The 21,007-nt window shown below is 41.4% G+C and overlaps 1 protein-coding gene across 2 annotated transcripts in view; it reads left to right on the forward strand.

Annotated features, from left to right (window-relative positions):
• Window positions 1-6,250: 6,250 nt before the first annotated feature.
• The window catches only part of PCDH19 (protocadherin 19), a 259,262-nt gene continuing 244,505 nt past the window's right edge, over window positions 6,251-21,007 (forward strand). For both annotated transcript variants that reach the window (XM_030210032.1, XM_030210033.1), the window contains exons 1-2: window positions 6,251-8,639; window positions 12,128-12,455. In XM_030210032.1, the coding sequence (XP_030065892.1) occupies window positions 6,505-8,639; window positions 12,128-12,455 (2,463 nt within the window). In that variant the 5' untranslated portion in view covers window positions 6,251-6,504. The remainder of the gene's footprint in view (window positions 8,640-12,127; window positions 12,456-21,007) is intronic.

The raw sequence follows: 21,007 nt of genomic DNA on the forward strand, positions 1-21,007 counted from the left end.
CAGTTAAATTAAAAAAACTAACAATCATCTTCCTCCTTCCCTTCCCTATACCTAATATATGATGTGTGTGGTTTAATTGATTGATTTAATTAGCATTAAGTGTCTGATGTATTTGTTTTGATCTATGTGTTGTTATTACTACATTTTTACTTTGTACTTGTTTTTGGTATTCGTTGTAGATTACTTTGAACTAGTTTGTAACCTGGAAAAGGAAAGCATAAATATTTAAAAGAGAACCTCACAGTAAATCCTGCTAAGGAGAAAAAGTACATATTTAAATTGCAACACTGCCTATTTTGTTCTGTTAATATGCATAAATGTGTTATCATGTTTAAAAGCACATGACATCTGATCTTGCACATAATTTTTTTCATTGTTCATGACAATTTATGTTTCATTGATTACTGTAATTACTGTATCACGGAGAAATTTGGAGATATCTCTATTTCATTGTCCACAACTAATGGATTATCATCTAAATCCACATTTTAAGCCAATTGAATATGGCTTAACATGTTTGATCCCCTATATATGTGAATTTTATGCCAACTTACTGTCTTTATATGATACGTTTATATGATGTTTTATATGTTGTTTCTTAATAGGCTCCTGATGCAGGCCTGATAGGCCAAAACACAGCTGTGTCGAGTCTTGCTCATCGACCATCCAGTTGTACTTTTTATCTTTGATATTGTAGATTTATATTTTTATCTTGTTTATCGACCATCAAAATTTGATTTTTTACTTGATTTTTACTCAAAGTGTCGTCCTTTTTTATTTATTTTTTAGTCATCTTCGCTGTTTTGCTTCTGTTTACATTTTTTTTTTTGCAAAGACTTGTTTCTTCTGTTTTTGCCAATAGTGACTTTTGCCTAGGTACCTTCCGAGAGTATACTAAGCTAGAAAGGATCACCTATCTCAGTTTTAAACACAATCACACAATAATACGTTCATTAATATTCCAATATAGTTATAATATTTGCATATCCCATACATTTGACATAACTATAACAGATATTACCTCTTCATTTATAAACTTCATTATATCACAGATATCCATTATGCAATAGATATATGATAAAATTAAATGTTTTATTGGATAATAGAGAGAGATTTTGTATAATAGATATTTGTGATATAATAACGTTTGTAAATGAAGAGTTTTAAACACGAGAGATGATTAACACTACTGTGGCAAACACTGTAAGGTCAACATGTGTGGGAGTAAAACGTCTTATGGTTTCAGGAAATCTGAAGGGTTAGCTATAGCATAGTTAGTCGCTTGTGACTTTGGTGGGGTCAACTAGCACAAAGTTTTCGAATAATTTCAGCGAGTCTCTTTGAGATCTTTTTAGGCCTGCGCTGTCGTATATCTTTTCGAGTCAAATGCCAATTAACAACTAAAACAGTTAATAAAGAATGACGAAGAGTTCACGTTTTTGTTTTCCTGTTCACCAAATTGATCTGAGCAAGATGCCTATTTAATGGTTTTCCGATCTATCCCAGCAATGGTCGCTAGATGTCTCTCTTGTGTCTCGGAAACAACGGCAATCAGGGATTTTTTTTCCTCCTGCCCCTCCCCCAAGCTGTTTAGAAAAAACCAGACGAGACAGGCTGCATTTCCTCTCTTGTTCTTTCTCCCCATTGCTAAGAACATAATAGCAGCAATATAATGGAGTCGATGTATAGAAAAGCTGGTCAGTCTTGCTTTCTGCATGCTACGCTGCATCCATTCTCAATATTGCTGGGAAGCAAGGCGGAAGAAATATTTACTCCAGTTGCAAAAGCTCTGGGGGGAAAAAATGTTTCTGCTGTTGTATCTAGAGAGTAAAATGACAGAGTGGAACCTTTAGCTTGAGCATGACTCTCTATTAGAGGCATTTTATTTTCACAACCCTTTCCACTCCTCCCACTCAATCTGTTCTTTACTTTTTTTCCTCTCACCGTTTTGTGAACACCATTACATTCTGCAAGGAAATGTAAATGAAAGAAAATGGCTTTAAATTACACACTTCGTACTTAGGCGTATTTCTAACGAGGATGTTCCGTGTGAAATCTTTTTATTTTCACACGCTAGATGACTAAAACCGGATTAGCTGGTGAAAACGGAGGTATGGGAGAAAACGCATAACTGAATTGAGAATTCTCTCCAGTACCCGTGCATCGGCTGTCAGACAGCTAACTTCACGTGAACTATTTCAAGAAAGACAGAGCAGCTTTAAAAATGAGAGAGAAAAAAACCCACCCCTAACATCAGAAACCCCCCTTACACGTTTATCTCTTATTCGTCCCTGAATGCTGCTGCTGCTGCTCAGGATTGCTATGGAATTGCAATACAAAACTGCAGCACCAAAACAAGGGAAAGGTATGGGAGCTTGGCAGGCCACCAGGAACTCTGGAGCTTCTCCTCACTAGGGCGAGCTCGAGAGCTCTCTGGACTCCTTAGGAAAGCTTTTGGCTGTTGTGCCAGTACAAAGCCTGTCTCAGTGGTGCGATTGCAGTCACAAAAGGTAATGACATTATACAGGAATTGAATTATTCCCCGCTTTATAAAAGACAGCAGCAGATAGACATTCTATTAGCTCTCCCAAGGGACAACGGTATGATGCCAGTCTACTGTTATCTGGTTGTGCGCATTTTTTTTAAAGTGCCATTGCAAAAGTTAGTAATTTTACCTGAGTAATTCTTCCATTTCTAGTTACCTGGGGGGATTGATAATGGCTGAAGATTCCATTCAGCGTTTTTGCTCCAGCTCAATCAAATCTTGGAGGCGCCAGTTCACTTTTATTGATCAGTGGGTTCCTGACAGGCTTCGCCACAAGGAAGCATCACCATCATCCGTCGCTCAATTTAAAGGGGAACAGATCGCCGGCATGTTTCCTACTAAAAGCCTTTTACGCACCATAATCAGCATGCAAAAGCATCCTACCGAATTACTGTGCTGTACATACTGTTCTCTTTCAGCTGCCCATTCTCTATTAAGGCAATGCTCTCCGATATATCCTCTGAAATATATATTTAAGTTCCATTTTTAGAGTCATGCATGCCCAGGAGTACTTTTATTCACAGCCACTCATCCAGATTAAATTACTGTGATGAATACCACCAGCCCGCTAAAACAGACGTTTTCAGTTGAAAGAATGAGTACTCCACAAATGTATATCATTTAGCTTCTGAATAAATGTATTGTTTCTTAAAATTCCGGGTTTCAAAATGTTGCTTGCTCAAGGCCAGCATGAATTCCACCTGTAAACGTATAACTTCAGCAAGGTAACTAGAAACCCTGACAACAGCTCGGGTAGAAAGCAGGGAGATCTTCCTGAAGGATAGTCCCGGGCGACAGAGCTAAGATAGAGAATCAAAGGGTGACTGAACACATCTGAGATGTAGCTGTGCTCAATTGCCCTAACTCGATCATACTTCCAGTATGAAATATTTCGTAACTCAATAGACATTATTTCTTGTAGCTGGGTTGTCTTTTTTTTTTTTTAAAGCTTTGGACTCAATTTTCTCTCTGTCCCGTCCAAAGTAATAACTCCTACTAAGGCATACTCACCATTCGTCGTATGTAAAATGGTGTATGTTTTTCTGTGTTTTTTAAAAAATGGGTATTTCTCAAATATATTCAGTGTTCTCATCCTTTTTTTTTTTTTTTTTAACTCTTGAGCATTACATTTCAGAGAAAGATGATGTGAAAAAAAAAATAGATTATGACTTCATTTGCATTCAAATCATAACTCCAGGGCTGCAAAATGAATGCAATACTTAAATGTCTTGGTTACAGACATCTTGTGACTTTGTTTTGCCTCAAGTAATGCTAGTCTTTAGTACGAATTTAGTTTCGCTCTTTTCTATACAAGCCACGCCGGGATTGGACCTGTCATGAATCATTTGTGTGTTAACAGATGCTGGAAGTAACATTATTGCAGCTTCGCAATAAGCAGATGAGACGCTGGGCCAGATGTATTAAAGGTTTCTTCCCTTAGGCTCAACAGGGCGAAATCCCTGCCGCTTGGTACTCTATAGCTAACTTGCCTTGCCCTATTTAATCCCAAAGTAGCACTTAACTTTTTTATATTTAGGTCTCTATCACTAATTTTATAATCTTCGGTTATTAAAATTCGCAACTAAGACCATAGCACCCATGTTTTTTTTTTCTAATTACAGATTTGTTGGATGGACATTCAGCAATGTTGCATAGCCATGTTTTGATTTTACATGGGATTTTTTTGTTGTTGTTCTGATCTCGCAACTAAGCTGCCTTAGCTAAATATGGGATAAGGCTCTCTCTGTGAACCAATGATCCAAGAATGTCAAGAAACATGAGATTCGATTTTAAGCAGAAACCAAATGGACCAATTTAGTGTCGCGAGTCAGTACCTTTGCTTACTATTTGTATAGAAAATGCACGCTTAAGTATGGACGATGCAATGTTAGAGAAAAAATGTTTCTCATCTTTCCCTGTCCCTAATCCATTACACGCCCCTGCTTGGCATAGTGAGAAAATAGCAAAGACCTGCCTCCGACTTGTACTACTGTAGTATGGCAAGATTGATGTTAGTCATTCTACTGATCAGAAAAAAATATATATGTTTACAGCAAAACATAATGCTTGAAAAAAAATATACTTTTGAAAAATATGACCGTATCCTAGAGATTCACTCAATAAAGGTGTGCAAAGAAAGACAAGACGGCGGAGCTTTTATTTTAGCTGCCGATAACCCAGCGCGCAACAGCACTGTCCGTTGTCAATAAAAACTACTGCATCTGCAATCCCAATTTCTAATGCAAAACAGACGTCACAGATGAAGGATCTACGGACAAGAACAGAACTCCTCTAAAAAGCCCAGTGCAAACAAAAATGATCAGCTGAGGGATGCTGGGGAGGAGCAAAGAATCTACACACAAAACTAAACTTAGAAACAGCCGAACAAGATGTTATACGAAAAAAAAAAGAAAGAGAGAGAGAGAGCGATCGAGAGAAATTGCTATAATAAGATGCAATAAATCCATGGAATAAGAGCGAGGACTCAGGCTCTACCCCGACAGCGTTCTCCCTTTCTCTTGCTCAAGATAAGTTTCTACTCTGTTGGAAATGTCAAGCCGACTGCCCCCATTGGCACTTGCCCCACCCCTTTGCCAGTAATTCATTCCAGAGAACTGTCATTGGCTGCTTCCCGACTCGCCTCCGCCCCTGGGCGCGCGCTCTCCCCTTTCTCTCTCCTCCAGACTCTGTGGCTGGCAGTTTGCAGCAGCGGCGGCAGCAGCTATGTGCGAGGCGCTTGGGTCCAGAGAGTCAGGGAGACCAGCTCTAGCAGTGAAAGAGCATCCTCAGAACACAGAGCACTGGGATGGTGTTTGCAGAAAGAGGAAAGCTCGGATGCATCCTCAGCCTTCAGGCACTTACTTCTAGGATTCTGGAGCTCTAGATTTTACGAATGTATTTATTTTTTTTTTCTTTTTAACAAAACTTGCAAACTCCACCACCGGGAATATTGTCAAATAGAAAAAAAATGATTATAATAAACTTCAATGGCTTTCTTATGAAGCATGCCAGCAAATTATTCTGGAAGTAAAAACTTCATGCACAAAGATTTAAACACATTTTTCCTAGTGCTTAATTGCCAGCCAGACGAATGGTTGCAAGATAATGCTAGAAAGGATTTATCAGCAGTCTGGTTTCTACAAGCAAGGGGTGACTGGAGTGTAATCCGCACCTGCTTAGCACCCTGACTTTCCATCCAATACCATTCTTTTACCGGGATGGAACTTGGGCATTTATATTGGCAATAAATGGATTTCCTCTGAAACTTTGGTATATGCTTTCGTGTTTTGGGAACATTATGCTGACCGTGAGACTTATCAATTGCATTCTCTAATTTGCTTTGCATTGACTCCATGTGTGGCTGGGGAGGGACCGGTGGATGGTGTCTGAGGACTCGGGTTGATACTGCATTCGCAGGGTTTTTTTTTTAAACATTCTTCCTTCCCACGCTCTCTGCTGTCATGATTGGAGAAACGGCAGGGCTTTGCAGCACGTTTCGCCGCCTCTCTCAGCCCTGATCCGAGAGCCACTCTGCGCTAGCCATGAGGACGCGTTTAAAGTGCACATCCTAGCCACAGAGAGGATTTTTTTTTTTTTATTGTGGATTGAGAACATTTTGCCTGTCGCCCATTATCTGCTAAGAAATCTAGAAAAGCCAAGGAAAAAAACCAGAACTGCTGCCCCTCCCCCCTTTTGTTGCAGCTCTACCTGCAGGTTTTTCTTTTTTTTTTTTCCTCTTTTTTTTGTGTGTAAGTAATCTATGTATTTTCTGAAATTGTTTTTAACTTTATAGAGGTGAAATTGACTAGTAGGACTTTTTGATCACCTATTAGCACAGTGTACATGCTGTGCATGTTTTCTTCCCATACTCTCACTACCCTCTTTACCAAAAAATATATAACAATTGAGCGTGGGAGGTAGCTTTTCTTCTTTTAAAGTGTGTATGTTCATTCTTGGAAATGGATTCTTTTAAAATTCTGCTTTTGCTGAGTATGTGCTGGACTCGGACTCGAGCCCTCATCAACTTAAAATACTCAGTGGAGGAGGAGCAAAGAGCCGGCACGGTGATTGCCAACATAGCCAAGGATGCCAAGGATGCTGGCTTCGTGCTGGACCCCCGGCAGCCCGCTTTCCGAGTGGTCTCCAACTCGGCCCCTCACGTGGTGGACATTAACCCTTCGGGTATGCTGGTCACCAAGCAGAAGATAGACCGAGACCTGCTGTGCAGGCAAAGCCCAAAATGTGTCATCTCGTTGGAGGTCATGACCAACTCAATGGAGATCTGTGTCATCAAGGTGGAAATCAAAGACTTGAATGACAACGCCCCCAGCTTCCCCACTGACCAGATCGACCTGGAGATCTCAGAAACGGCCAGTCCGGGCACCCGCATCCCCCTGGAGAGCGCCTACGACCCGGACTCGGGCAACTACGGGGTGCAGACCTACGAGATCACCCCCAATGACCTCTTCGGCTTGGAGATCAAGACCCGCGGGGATGGTTCCAGGTTCGCCGAGCTGGTGGTGGAGAAGAGCCTGGACCGGGAGACGCAGTCTCACTATAGCTACATGATCTCGGCGCTGGACGGAGGGGACCCCCCGAACTTCGGCACGGTGGAGCTCAACATCAAGGTCATCGACTCCAATGACAACAACCCAGTGTTCGAGGAGGCAGCCTACGCGGTGAGCGTGCCCGAAAACTCGCCGCTAAGCGCCCTGGTCATCGACCTGAACGCCACCGACCCAGACGAGGGTACCAACGGCGAGATCCTGTACTCTTTCAACAGCTACGTGTCGGACAAAACCAGGGAGCTCTTTAGAATCGACCCCAAGAGCGGGGTGCTGTCTGTCAGCGGGGCCCTGGATTACGAGGAAGCGCACGTGTACGAGATCGACGTGCAGGCGAAGGACCTGGGGCCCAACTCCATCCCCGCGCATTGCAAGGTGACTGTCAACGTGCTGGATGTCAACGACCACGTGCCGGTGATCAACCTGCTCTCGGTCAACAGCGAGCTGGTGGAAGTGAGTGAAAACGCCTCTCCTGGCTACGTGATCGCCCTGGTCAGGGTCTCGGACAGGGACTCGGGGGCCAACGGCAGGGTCCAGTGCAAACTTCTCGGCAACGTGCCCTTCAGGCTGCAGGAGTATGAAAGTTTCTCCACCATCCTGGTGGACGGCAGGCTGGATAGGGAGCAGAGGGATCAGTACAACTTAACCATTCAGGCCAAAGACGGAGGCAGCCCCTCTTTGCAATCCACCAAGTCATTCACGGTGAAAATAACTGATGAGAATGACAACTATCCTCACTTCTTAAAACCTTACTACCAAGTCATTGTGCAAGAAAACAACACCCCTGGGGCTTATTTACTCTCGGTTTCGGCCAGGGATCCTGATTTGGGTTTAAATGGTAGTGTCTCTTATCAAATTATCCCATCCCAAGTTAGGGACATGCCTGTTTTTACATACGTGTCCATTAACCCAAACTCTGGGGACATCTATGCCTTGAGATCTTTCAACCATGAGCAGACGAAAGCGTTTGAATTTAAAGTCCTGGCCAAAGATGGAGGCAACCCATCCCTGCAAAGCAATGCTACTGTCCGAGTCATTGTGGTAGACGTTAATGACAATACTCCTGTGATAACCGCACCACCCCTGGTCAATGGGACCTCGGAGGTCTATATCCCTAGAAATGCTGGGGTAGGCTACCTAGTGACAGTGGTCAAAGCAGACGATTACGATGAGGGTGAGAATGGAAGAATTTCGTATGACATTTCAGAAGGGGACAGAGGATTTTTTGAAATAGATCTAATCAATGGAGAGATTAGGACCACAAGAGCTTTTGGGGAGAATTCAAAGACCACCTATGAGCTGATTGTTGTGGCCCATGACCATGGGAAGCCCTCTCTCTCAGCTTCAGCCTTGATTCTAATATATCTGTCCCCAGCTCTGGATGCCCAGGAGTCCATGGGATCTGTTAACTTGTCCTTGATTTTCATCATTGCCCTGGGATCTATCGCAGCTATCCTTTTTGTCACCATGATCTTTGTAGCAGTGAAATGCAAAAGGGATAACAAGGAAATCAGAACCTACAACTGCAGGTAAAGTAATTTTATTTTATTGTTTCCCTTAAATCAATTCTGACGTTTTTACTGATTTTTTTTTTTTCATTTACTTAGTCTGTACTGCATTAGATTTGCTCTTGAGTTTGGAACTGTTCATCACACCTTGTTGTAGCAACTCTCTTTTAAAGGAGATGTATACTTTTGCCATAGATTATGCTAGAAAAAATCATAGTGACCAGTACATTTTCAGCAAGTGCTGGCCAGTCAGGTCAGAATGCATTGAAATGCTAAACAAATCTCCAGCACATTCGAAAAGTACAAACAGATTTTAAAACCAAACTTTTAGTCATAGATTTTGTTGGGGAAAATCGATAAACGCATGTATTTTCCAATTCATGCAATTTTTTTTTCTAACAATATATAGATAATAAAAAGTACAAACTTACTTAAAAATGGTACCATGTGTTCCATCTGGGATGTTGGCCCTCATAAATCACAATTCTTCATTGAACTATCTATCTCTAAGCGTAAATTGAACAGTTGGTATGTGAGATTACAGTGTCTGGAACTGGGAAGTTCATGGGTGCTTGTGCCACTCAGACAGTTATATCATAGGGCACAGGCAGTTGTTGTAACTGAGGCTTTACTGGTGGCTGTAATGTTCCAGCCCTAGCACCACCAGATGGGGTCACTGTGGGCACTTGTACCACACACCATGGGGGAGGGGGAGAAGGGTGGACATCCGTGAAAAGTCAGATGCTGAAATAAAGCAAGATAAATAGAATTTTTATTATGAACAAAAAGGTGAGCATAAACCTTGGAAAATTTTCAATTAAGGGCAAGAGCTGGCTTTAAAATTCCACCTGTAAAGAGAAAGCAATGCAACCCCTATGGCGTTTATGTATGCATCAATGTATGTATATTTCAGATAATATTTTGTAGGTTACATTTAATCTGTGAACAAAACTTGTTACTGGTTAATTTTTTGAGAAACTCTGGCATGTGCTATTATATCCACAGTCCTTGCATTTACCATTGTTGCAGTCATTCTGCATAGTCTAAACTTGATATAGTGTGTGTTGACCATTATAAACCCCCTGCCTATGTAGTAACCATACAATTCTAATTTCCCCTTAGTGTCCTCTGGGTTACAGAAGTTTAGCAGCCAGACCCCAACCACACATGAATATCAATCAGACATCATAAAAGAGCAGCTGCAATGGCTCTCATAAGTGGTTTAATCCTGTTGTTGATGGAACAGCCTTCTGTCCTTGGTCTTTGAGCTGTCTCAGAAGGAAGAAGTGGGAAATAATATTGCTTTGCCTGGGAAATATAATATTGCCAGTGGCAGGTTTACAGTGAGAAAAATAGGCAATCTTTAAAATCTTATTTGTACAGCCACAGTGATTGAGAGCTCAGTTAACACTGGGTTGTCGCAATGCAAAGTGCATTCATTGGCCTTTCCCTTGTTGAAGAAGAAATCATTTCTATCCAGAAGCAGAGACTGCTTTTGATCCATGACTTACGTGTTGCAGTGCGTGGTGTGCCAACTGTGAGGCAGTTCAGGTGATTGTCACACTGGTCCGTCAAACAAACCAGAACAGCAGCTGAATGTAGAGACACAAATCTGGGAACTGGCAGGGCAATTGCACACAAACACATTATTTCATGTACCAGTTAGTTCGGTGAGATGGCAGGGGGATTAATGCGGTACAATCTAATTAAATAATTGGTCAATAAAGAGTGGCAGCAAAATAAATACCTTTGCTTAATAAGTGCACCAGCACAGCTTTGCACATTCCAAGTAAACAGGACCCTCTCCATCAACCTGCTGCGTGCACAAATGCAAGAAGCAGAAATAACCTGGGTTCTTGCAGAATACTTTGAGTTTCTGTCCCTTAAATCAGAACCGCAGTGTTGTGAGGTACAGTGGAGTCAAGCCTCGCTAAGGCTTGGAAAAAGTGTACTGCAGATGCCCAACTGAAGCCTCAGAGACAGAGGAGTCTTATTTAATGTGTTGTGTTCAAATGATGTTTGAATATGCCTGAAAGTCTTTTGATGTTTTCATCATATGTATGCTTATTGCTCTTCTCTTAGCACTGTAAGCATAAGCTAGTTCTAAGTGAATAAATGAGACTAAAAGTGGCTGTTGTCTTGTCAGTGCCCATAGCTGAATCACCCATCATGGATAGAGTTCATGTGCTGGATACATAAATGCTTGAGAAGCCTGGGAATTCACTGCATTAATGTACAGTTCCTTAAGATGCATGAAAGATAATCAGAAGGTAGTGGGCATTACCAATTGGACATCTCTCATATTATATGATTGTCTGCTTAAATCTAGCAGTTTAAGGAATAATATTGTTTAATTAAAGTTTATTTATTGTTATTTGTGCAATTTTAAACATATGTGATTCTAAACAGAAATTTCCTTATTTCCATGTTGATTTTCTTTTCATTTTCTACAATATCGAAAAGGATGATCTTATTAAAAAAAAAAAAAAAACTAACTAACTTGGGATGGCAGAGGTGGTGGTTGATATCCAAGCATCACTGATAAGGCAAGGGACTGTGCCTATCGGAATCAAATCAGAAATTTGATTGATGTTAATGTCAGCAGTGCATGCAATAAAGAAAAAAAAAAGGGCTAGATTCTTTTTTTTTTCAATGATTTGTTTATCAGCCAGGTGCCTCCTTTCCGTGTGGGATGACATAATTGTACGATGAAAAGCAATTTCTTGCCTAGCAGTTTCTTCCTGCGCCAGGGACCGCAGGCAGACACAACACAGAAGGAATGATCTTCTGTACTTCATTTCAGAGAGATAAAGAAATGCCTTCAGTTTAGCAACCCATCTAAAATCCTAGAAGATCTGGTGAGCTAAGATAATGTTTCCCTAAAGAGTTAAATAATCAAGAGCTGCCCAAAAAGTCCATGGTTATGGCTGACAAATATATAATGTTAAAAAAGCATCATGCATTACAATAGAAATACAGTGGATCCAGGCAGGAATGCGTCAGGGACTATTGCAGTGAAAGAAAACATTCAAACAGTAGCTGCTTTATCCTGGTGGGGGTAGGGGAAAGGGAGAGAGGGATAATGCAGTCTTGAGCACATCTTGTAGGCATCACCCTGAAATATGGCTTAAACCTTCACAAGCCTCTCTCTCCCCTTTCTTTGTCTAGCTGTCCACCCGTGTCTAGTCTAGTGTTGCAAATCATGAACAGCCTGTAGGTAATTAGTTATCATTATGGTTCATAGCTTTGTCATATAAACCTTCTTATACATCCAGGCAGATGACATAGGTTGCAACTAAATCCAGAACATTAGCAGCACACAGATGTGAGTTAAGAGAGTTTGAAGCTGTATTTGACCTAAATCAGAGGGATTTTTAGGGATGTCTGCAGGTATAAAGCAGGATCATAATCATCACAGATCTGTACGGCACCCTTCACCCTAGCAGGATCCCGATATTAGATTTGTGTTTTTTCTTTTCTTTCCCCTTTTCTCCTCTTTCTCATTACAGAATTGCAGAATACTCTTATGGCCACCAAAAGAAATCAAACAAAAAGAAGAAAATTAGCAAGAATGATATTCGCCTGGTACCACGGGATGTGGAGGAGACAGACAAAATGAACGTGGTCAGCTGCTCCTCCCTCACCTCCTCACTAAACTACTTTGACTATCACCAGCAGACCTTGCCGCTGGGGTGCCGCCGGTCCGAAAGCACCTTTCTTAATGTGGAGAATCAGAACACTAGAAACACAGGGTCCAATCACACTTACCAACACACCTTTAATAACCAGACTGCACAGCAGCCCGACCTGATCATCAACGGGATGCCACTGCCAGAGGTGAGTCTTTGCTCTTCAAAGTGCCCTAGTGAGGTTTTCTGCAAGGTTTACATGCAAGGAAGAGAAGTATTGACTTTGTTTAAGTATTGTATTAATATCAGAAATGCACTTTAGCCAATTTCTGTGCATATTGTAAAGCACATCCCAAACTGTGAACCACATTTTGGGAAATCCCAGGTGCCAGCAGCAATGACTAGTCGACTATTTGGGGTTTTTTTTTAGACTGACAGCGTTGTCCATGCTGATTATGCTCTCGGAGCAATTGAGACTTTATTCCATATCAAAGGTGCTACACTGTGACAGTACCACCTACAATTTTTGATCAGGATTAGCTGACCCCTGAGGCATAGGAGCCGACTCTGTGGGTGCTGTGGGTGCTTGAGCACTTCCAGTATTGAGAAACTTCCTTGTATGGGTTCAGGGAAGGGTTATTTCCATTGGGCTTAGCACCCCCAATAATTTTGAAAAGTTGGCTCCTGTGCCCTGAGGCAGGCGCCAGTGCGCCGAAACACGGCCCGTGTCGGGTCTATCCGTCAATTAATAAACAAGAGACTTTGATCATCTCAATCCTGAAGGCCCAGTGTTGCTTTTTTGTTTCTGTATTATTTTGTATGCTGTTTTACCCCCACCTTTTTAATAGCCAGGCTTCAGTTTTAAGAATTTTCTTTCTCGAGTCCACTTGTGAGTTGTTTGTGTTTTGCCGGTGATTAAAGATCAGCACAGTAGATGAACAGGAGGTGAGCTCACAAGTTTTTAAGTCCTGGTGTCTCAGGAATGGAGGCAAACTCAGAATGGAAATGGGGTACCTGAATGAATACATTCGGCCTTATTCACTGAAGAGACTGAATATTTTGTTAGAACTGCTGCCTTAAATATGGAGTTGGGCACATAATACTACTTGAACACTTGCCCACTTGCTCTGTTGTTAGACCATAAATTAATGCCTGTACACACCACAAAGCAAACTATAGGAAGGAGGGAGGGTGAAAACCAGGCACATAGCCCTTGGCTTATGCTGCTTTATTGGTTTCATTTCAGTGCATTGATTTTGGGACATGCACTGGGCATCATTCATCTATCACTGTCATACTGTGTGGGTGTGCAAAAACTGGGCAAGCCATGCAATCAGATCACTTGCCCAAAAGCCTAACGAACTGCTATTTTTCATTTGCATGAACAGATGTTTTGTGCACAATAGTGGGTCACAAAAGATTTGCACTTTGGTCTTAAAATATGGTAAACCCGAACCTACAAATGTTGCCTGAAGTGAAACAGACCTTCTATGCAGTAATTCTATGCAAGGTGAAGGTGTTTTGGGCCAATAGGATTTCTGACACTTTTGTTTTACTGTCTGCTACAGAGAGACAAGGGTTCTCCTTTACAATAGAGTAACATGTGCATAGATATTAGTCATGATTGACTTTCTAGTGTATGCTGTCACTCACAATAAGTTTTGGAATATACTTTGAGAGGGTAATTCATTGGTCTGTTACAAAATAACCTGTTTGATACCTGGGTAAACATAGCTTTGTGTAAGTTTACCAGTTCTTGAGGAGACATGTCTAAGAGTAGATACTTTAACCCAGAAAATTTGCACCTCCGAAGTTTCAGACATAATTATCTGCATACTGTTCTTCTGGATTAATTTTCAAAGTGAAAATATGCACATACGTTTGCTTTGAAAGTGTGGCAGAGTTTGCACAGACAAAATTACTTTTTATCCCTGAGTGCAGTTACAGAATTACTCCTGCAAAGCAGAGTCATTTTATGATAGTGTGTACTTTTGGTTGTAGTCCTTGAAGCATTAAGATGACTGATTGAACGCAGCATGGTGCAGCAAAGTCATAAACCTCTTCTTTATGTTAGAAAATTTGACTTGGCAGTCAGAAGTGATCCTAGATATACAGGAGAAAAAGTAAGAAATAGGGATATGCAATTGGTAGTGCACATTCGGTTCATTTGTGTACCTTAAAAATTTAGGGGCCTTCGTACTAAAACGCGTTAAGATCTGGGCTGTGAGGCATCATAATGCGGGACTTTCCTGCGTGTTAAACATATAGATTTTCTGTGGCAGTATTTAGGGAATTTTAAATAATAGTTTTTTTTTTTTTTGCAGGTCCTGTGCACATGGGACTTGCAAAAAATTTACCAGGAGGTGCTTCTGCGCTGTCCATGTTTTTCAGTTTTATTTATTTATTTATTGCATTTGTATCCCACATTTCCCCACCTATTTGCAGGCTCAGTGTGGCTTACATTATGCCGTAATGGCGATCGCCATTTCCGGAGTGAGAAATACAAAGTGGTATTGCATTAAAGTTCATAAGTATGCGTTATATATCTAAACAACTGTTCACACACACGGCCACGACCTCCGAACATGCGGCACCCCCAAAGGACAGTTAATGTGCACTAATCAGAACACGCTAGCTGGATAACACTTCCATGCCTAGTCCTGAAAAAATAACAACAGCAACAACAACAACAAATGCAATTAGCACGCAGTTACAGGCAAATTAGCACAACATCCTTTAATGCCTTTTCTGGTAAGCCTCTTTCAGGAGCCATTTTACCAAGCTGCTGTAAAAGGGGTCCTGCGGTGACATTGGTGCGTGGATTTTGCCCTGCACCAAGGCCTCTTTTACCACAGTTGTCTTTTTAAAAAAGAAAATGACTGTGCAGTAAATACAAAATTGCCATGTGGCCAGTTCCTGGGGGCGCCCTTACCGCCTCCTGTTTAGGAGATGGCAAAGGCTCTCATGCTAACCTGGTGGTAAAAATAAAAAAAGATTTCTGGTGGTGCCTGAAATGGTGCGCACTGAGGGTGGCATTCCCACTGGCTCCCGCAGTGGGCCAATGGTAGTGCCAGATTGGCGCGTGCCAACACCGCAGTAGTTCTACCTCAGCGTCGTAAAAGAGCCCTTTAGTGTGCTAACTGTGCGTTAGGGCTTAACACCTTTTAGTAAAAGGGCAGTTTTAGTGCAGATAAAATTATTAACATATGCTATCCTATGAATTAATGTATGTCCAGTCAATTTGCATGCATTACAACATTCTAATGTGTTAAAATATTTTTATTAGCATGATTATGGGAAAAGAACTGGGAAAAAGACTGAAATGGAGGAAGTAAACTGAAATTGAGCAACAATTCCCCCCCCCCCCCCCCCCCCTTGTGCACATCCCTAGTAAGAAAGGAGATCTGAAGATCAATTGCTTCTGTACAGTACACTTGGCTGTTTTTGTTCTTTTGTACTGAGCTGTGCTTTGTTAGTGAGGTGTCCTTTGCAAAGCACCTGTTTGGTGTTTGATTACACTAGTAATTAAGGCAGGAGGGGAAGCATATGCAGGAGATGTTGTTTAGTGATGCATAGCACAGCTGAAGGGGAAAATAAAAACTCACAAAACAGTGGCTGTTGTGGGAAGTATTAAGAAGGAGTCTGTGTGGAAGTTTTGCAAAGAAATGTATTAATGGTCGCAGTACTGCATTCTAATTTCTTCATGCTTACCAGGATTGATTTCAGAAGGGGCTCTTTCTTGGCAGCTTTTGGAACATGTCCTCCCTTTCCAGTCTAGAGCATAATTTGCATTGTATTTACCTGCTAAATGTAGCACACCAGAACACCCCAGAAATATATTACTGAAGGTGACCTCAGATAGCAGTCTATAAACTGCTCTCACTCCCCTGCCTAGGGATTAGAGTTGTCAACTTGCTGCAAATTTGTCCGACACTGTTGATCCAGGCCAGGTTTCACCCAATTGCAAGCAGGGACTTGTAGTTCTGATTTCCAAACTGAATTCCCTAAAGAAAAAAAAAGCAAGACTACAAGTCCCTGCATGCAATGGTGTAAACCCAGGACTGGATCAACCCTGTTTGGCAAATCTGGATCCATTTGGCAACCCTACTAGAAATGTGCACAGGGAAAAAAACGTTGGTTTGTTTTTAGTTCATCTCACGTATTGGTATTCTTTAATAAAAAAACACATTTACCCCCGGATTCCATATAGTGCAACTTGAGTTGCATGCACAAATCACGTCATATTCTGATTAGCGCGCACAACTTAATTATCTTAACAAGTCAATCAGCACCGATAATTGCCACTTAACAAGTAATTATTGACACTAATTATTGGCATTAATTAGAATTTACGCGCACAACTGTTTAAGCGTATTCTGTAAAATAATGTGCATAAATTCTAAGGTGAATATTTGAAAATGGGGCATGGCCATGGGTGTGGAATGGGCGTGTCGTGGGTGTTTCTAGAAACTAGGCATGTTATAGTATACACCCAGGTATCGGCATTTACACCGAGTTTTACTTATCGTAAATGCCCATGACTAAATTTAATTGCGCGGACGGTCACTAGGCATATTCTATAAACTGTGCCTAGGTGTATTTTTTTCAGTGCCAATTTTTAAGGTGCTGAATATAGAATCTAGCTCTTAGCATGTTCTAATTTGTGCATTAAGAAGCTCATTTTCAAAGCATATAGACTTAGTTACATTGGTTTTGTGCGACACAATTATAGAATTTGCGGATCATCCTGACACCCAAATTTTGGCACTCTTTTTTGAATCTACCCCATAAAGGGCAATTCTACAAATAAGCACCCGCAGTTAAGTGTCCTTTGCACACATAAATGTAGCACTTAACACACGTAGGCATCGGGGAATGCATCTACATTTAGGCACAGACATTATTCCACTGAAAACCTGGTGTAAAAATCCATGCATAAATATAGGCATGTTCTCCTGAATTCTATAACAATGTGCGTAAATTTGAGTAATGCCTGTACTCCTCCTATGGCTGCACCCCCATTCCAGCTAGGTGCATTAGAATTTATGCATGCCTCTTTTTAGAATACACCTAAAAAGAAGCATGTGTTAATTCCAATTATTGCCAATTAGTGATGACAGTTGGTTGTTATTGGCCAATTTTCATGGCTAACTGGCTCATTTACTCATTTGAGTAGTTCCAGGGCCACCTGGGGCGGAGAGGCCCGGCCTCCAAGGAGGACCTGGCACCAGCAATCAAGAGATTGCTCTGCTGGCCAGATTCAGACGGTAGCTCCAACATGACGTGCGTAGGTGATTATCACACAGTTAATGCGAGAGACCTTACCACTAAGTCAATGGCTGGTGGTAAGGTCTCAGACCCAAAATGGATGCGCCCCAAGTTTTATTTTGCCACACGTCCATTTTCGGCAACATTTTTAAAAAGGCCTTTTTTACAGGTGCACTGAAAAATGAATCTGCATGCGTCCATAACACATGCCTGCACTACCGCAGCCCATTTTTCAGCGCACCTTAGTAAAAGGAACCGTTAATGACAAATCTTGCAATCTGCTCTTGTTACACTTAGAACTAAACTGGCACTAGATGTGATAGATTAACCTTCTTTACTTATGCATGAAAGAGGAACTGATAATGTGTCTATGCCTTAATGTTAACTGTGGCTACAGTAGGTGTTTGTTTTTCCCTAAAACACAGAGATGTGTGGATTGCAAGCTTGGTTAAACAACATTCAGTGTGGATATATTTATGTCATAACTTGGAAATGAGTGTACCAGTAGCAATTAACAGTATAGGGCAGGTGACCTCTTTAAGAGGCAACATGTCACACAGATAGATCTCCAGGATGTTAGTGCGATATAAAGACTGAGGTTGTGTTGTATTCTGAGGCAAACTGCCTTGAATCGGATTGTGTTAAAACAATGGATGAGTTCTGGCACTGGGCTGAAGTAAAGTAGGGTGTGGGCAGAAAAGCAGATGGTGGCAGAGGGTGGAAGTGATAAGTAGATGTTGCTGTTCAAGGCCTTTTCCATGTGCTGCATTGCGTTCAGTTTGCTTTTGCATGTTGAGAGCGTCTTATTAAAGGAATGTTTTCAGCTCCTGATCCCACATTACAGGTTAAGCGTTGAATATAATTAGAACCCTGCATGGGCAGCTGGAGAGCAGCAGCATGGTAGTGTATACAGGGTAGGACAGAGAAGAAAGATGAAGTCAGGAAGACATTTGAGCTCTGCTGAGGATGTGAGCCGAGCGCTAGGCAGCATTAATTGATATACTTATTTCTCCCCAACAGCTGGATTATAGTTAAGCCAAAGGTTCAGTTGGGGTGAGCGCCAACGCAACTGTCATTATTATTTCTATTAGCTTGGAGCAGTGGGTACTTAGAAGGAGTGATGGAAGGTTGAAATCTCTAGTTCTCAGTTATATAGCTTGTGACTCCCTCCATTTAATCTTCATTCTGTTCTAGAAACTGGTCCTTTGAATATATATATATATATATATATATATATATTTTTTTATTTCTTGACCTTTCTTTTGAAGTCCTTGGAACAGTGCTTCTTAACCCAGTCCTCAGGGCACACCCAATCAGTCGGGTTTCTGGGATAGGCGCAATGAATATGTATGAGATAAATCAGCATACCAAAAACAGCAGTGCATGCAAATTTATCTAACTTTATTGCCAGGGCTTTCCAAAACCTCTCCTGGGGACCAAAAGGCTAGTTGTTTTTTTTTTTTTTTTGGGGGGGGGGGGATATCTGCAGTCAATATACGTGAGTTAAATTTGCATACACTGAGTCTTCAAGGTATGCAAACTTATCTCATGTATGTGTGGCTGGCCATCACTTAACCGGATAACTGCCGGTATTCAGCCGTTAATTGGTTAAGTTAAAGCAGTCAAAGATAGGGCTACTATTTATGCAGTCCTATTTGGCCAGTTAATTTAATCAGTTAAGAGCTGAATATTGACATTTATCCAGTTAAGTGTTGACACCACCCCAAGTCTGCCTTAAGACTGCCCACAAAACAGCCGGTTAAAACCTTAGCAATTAAAGGGGATGTTAAGCAGCACTATCCAGGTAAGTGCTGCTGAACAGTCACTCTGGGCCCACTCATTGCCAGTTAACCAGGCAGAAAGCTTATTACCCTATTACCTGGCTTTGGATATCGACCTCTGCTTGAGATTGAGTGGCACCATCCATTTAGATGTTATCTCTGAATATACTCATATAACCTCAACTGTTTCAATTTATATCTACTACTTGTGGGGCCTTCTTGGCAATCTAACTTAACCTTTAGCAGCTGAATATCACCACTTAGATGTATAGGTTAGACATCTCAGTGGCTTTATCCTAGGAATGCCCCCTTTTCAGACAGGTACTTTTAACAGTATATCAATTTGTATATCCAGAATTATGCACGCAAGCGGCCTGGATTTTCTTTAAAAAAACAAACAAACATTTAAATGATTAGTTTTGCTATGAACTGCATAAATACTTTTCAATATTAACCCTACAATGTACTAACAACTGAAATTTGAAATGTAGCATGAACAGGGGCACCTGGTTTGAGTATAACTCAGGCGGAGGCTTGGGTTAATTCCTTCTTTTTACTGGCTTCACTATTCCTAGCGCAAGGCTGGGGAAGCTTGTAGTCAGGGTCAGCATTAGGAGGGTTCAAATAGAGCAGTTACTGTGGCCCCTCCCCCCGCAGTGTGTTAAATGTGATGATGGTTAATAGAGTGAAAAAAAAAATATTTCGACAGCCATAATTGCTCAGTATTTGACTTGGAAATTGTTGACTTATGTTAACCAAATGCCTGTAGGCTGGATACATTTACTGTATATTTTTTGGGTAGTGGACAGTGTTATCCACTTCATGAAGGATCCAAACAACTTTATAATAGTTACCGATTATGGGAATAGAAGCAGGGTTGGACAAGTTCCTGTTTAAAAGAGAAACAGTTTATATTTCTATAGCTGTGGTTCAAAGGATCCATTTATGTTCTCACAACATTGGCTTGTCATATGATAATGATTTTGTTTTGCTCTTTTGGAGGGAGCTTGGCCCATTGCACACATCTTCTAACTTGCTGATCTGGTAAGTGAGAGCAATTTTGCGTGATTTTTTTTTTCTTAGCGGAAAAATGAAAATATGAAATGTTATAGTATTCCTAGCAAGAGGTTAAAATCATTGTAGCTCTAAAAATAATAATAAAGTCTATTGAAGAAACAGTAGTACTGACTGAGTCTACTGAGCTCTTGATGAACCTCTCACCCAACAGAGATAACAGAAACAGGAAAGCTCACCTGAAGGAGAATTGTTCCCATTTAGGAAGGAATTCATCAAGGTGCTCCTGGGCTGCCAGTGCAGGGTCCCCCAGGCCTCTGGCCCCCACGTCTTAACCCCCCGCCACAAGTCCTACCCATCCTTACAAGAACAAGCCCCCCCCCAATACCTCAGAGGGCTATCTTATCTCATTGGTTGTCCATCGGTGTCCTCGGGAGGTCCAGGAGGTTGTTCAGCCAGCAGCGATGCCCAGTCACTTCTGGCCAGTCCTGTGACTATCAATAGGGGACATATTCCCAGATAACGAAATATGACCTCCTAGTGGTAGTTGCATGAGACTGTTGCTAGGGGTGCCATTTTGAATGCGATGCAGAACTGGTCAGAAGTGACTGGGCATCACGTCTAGCCAAAAAGCACATAGAGCGGCAGATGAACATTATTTTTATGCCAAAATCTCCAAATATAACCCCAAGCTGTT

This window comes from Microcaecilia unicolor, chromosome 7, assembly GCF_901765095.1.
Source record: "Microcaecilia unicolor chromosome 7, aMicUni1.1, whole genome shotgun sequence".
Taxonomy (NCBI): Eukaryota; Metazoa; Chordata; class Amphibia; order Gymnophiona; family Siphonopidae; genus Microcaecilia; species Microcaecilia unicolor.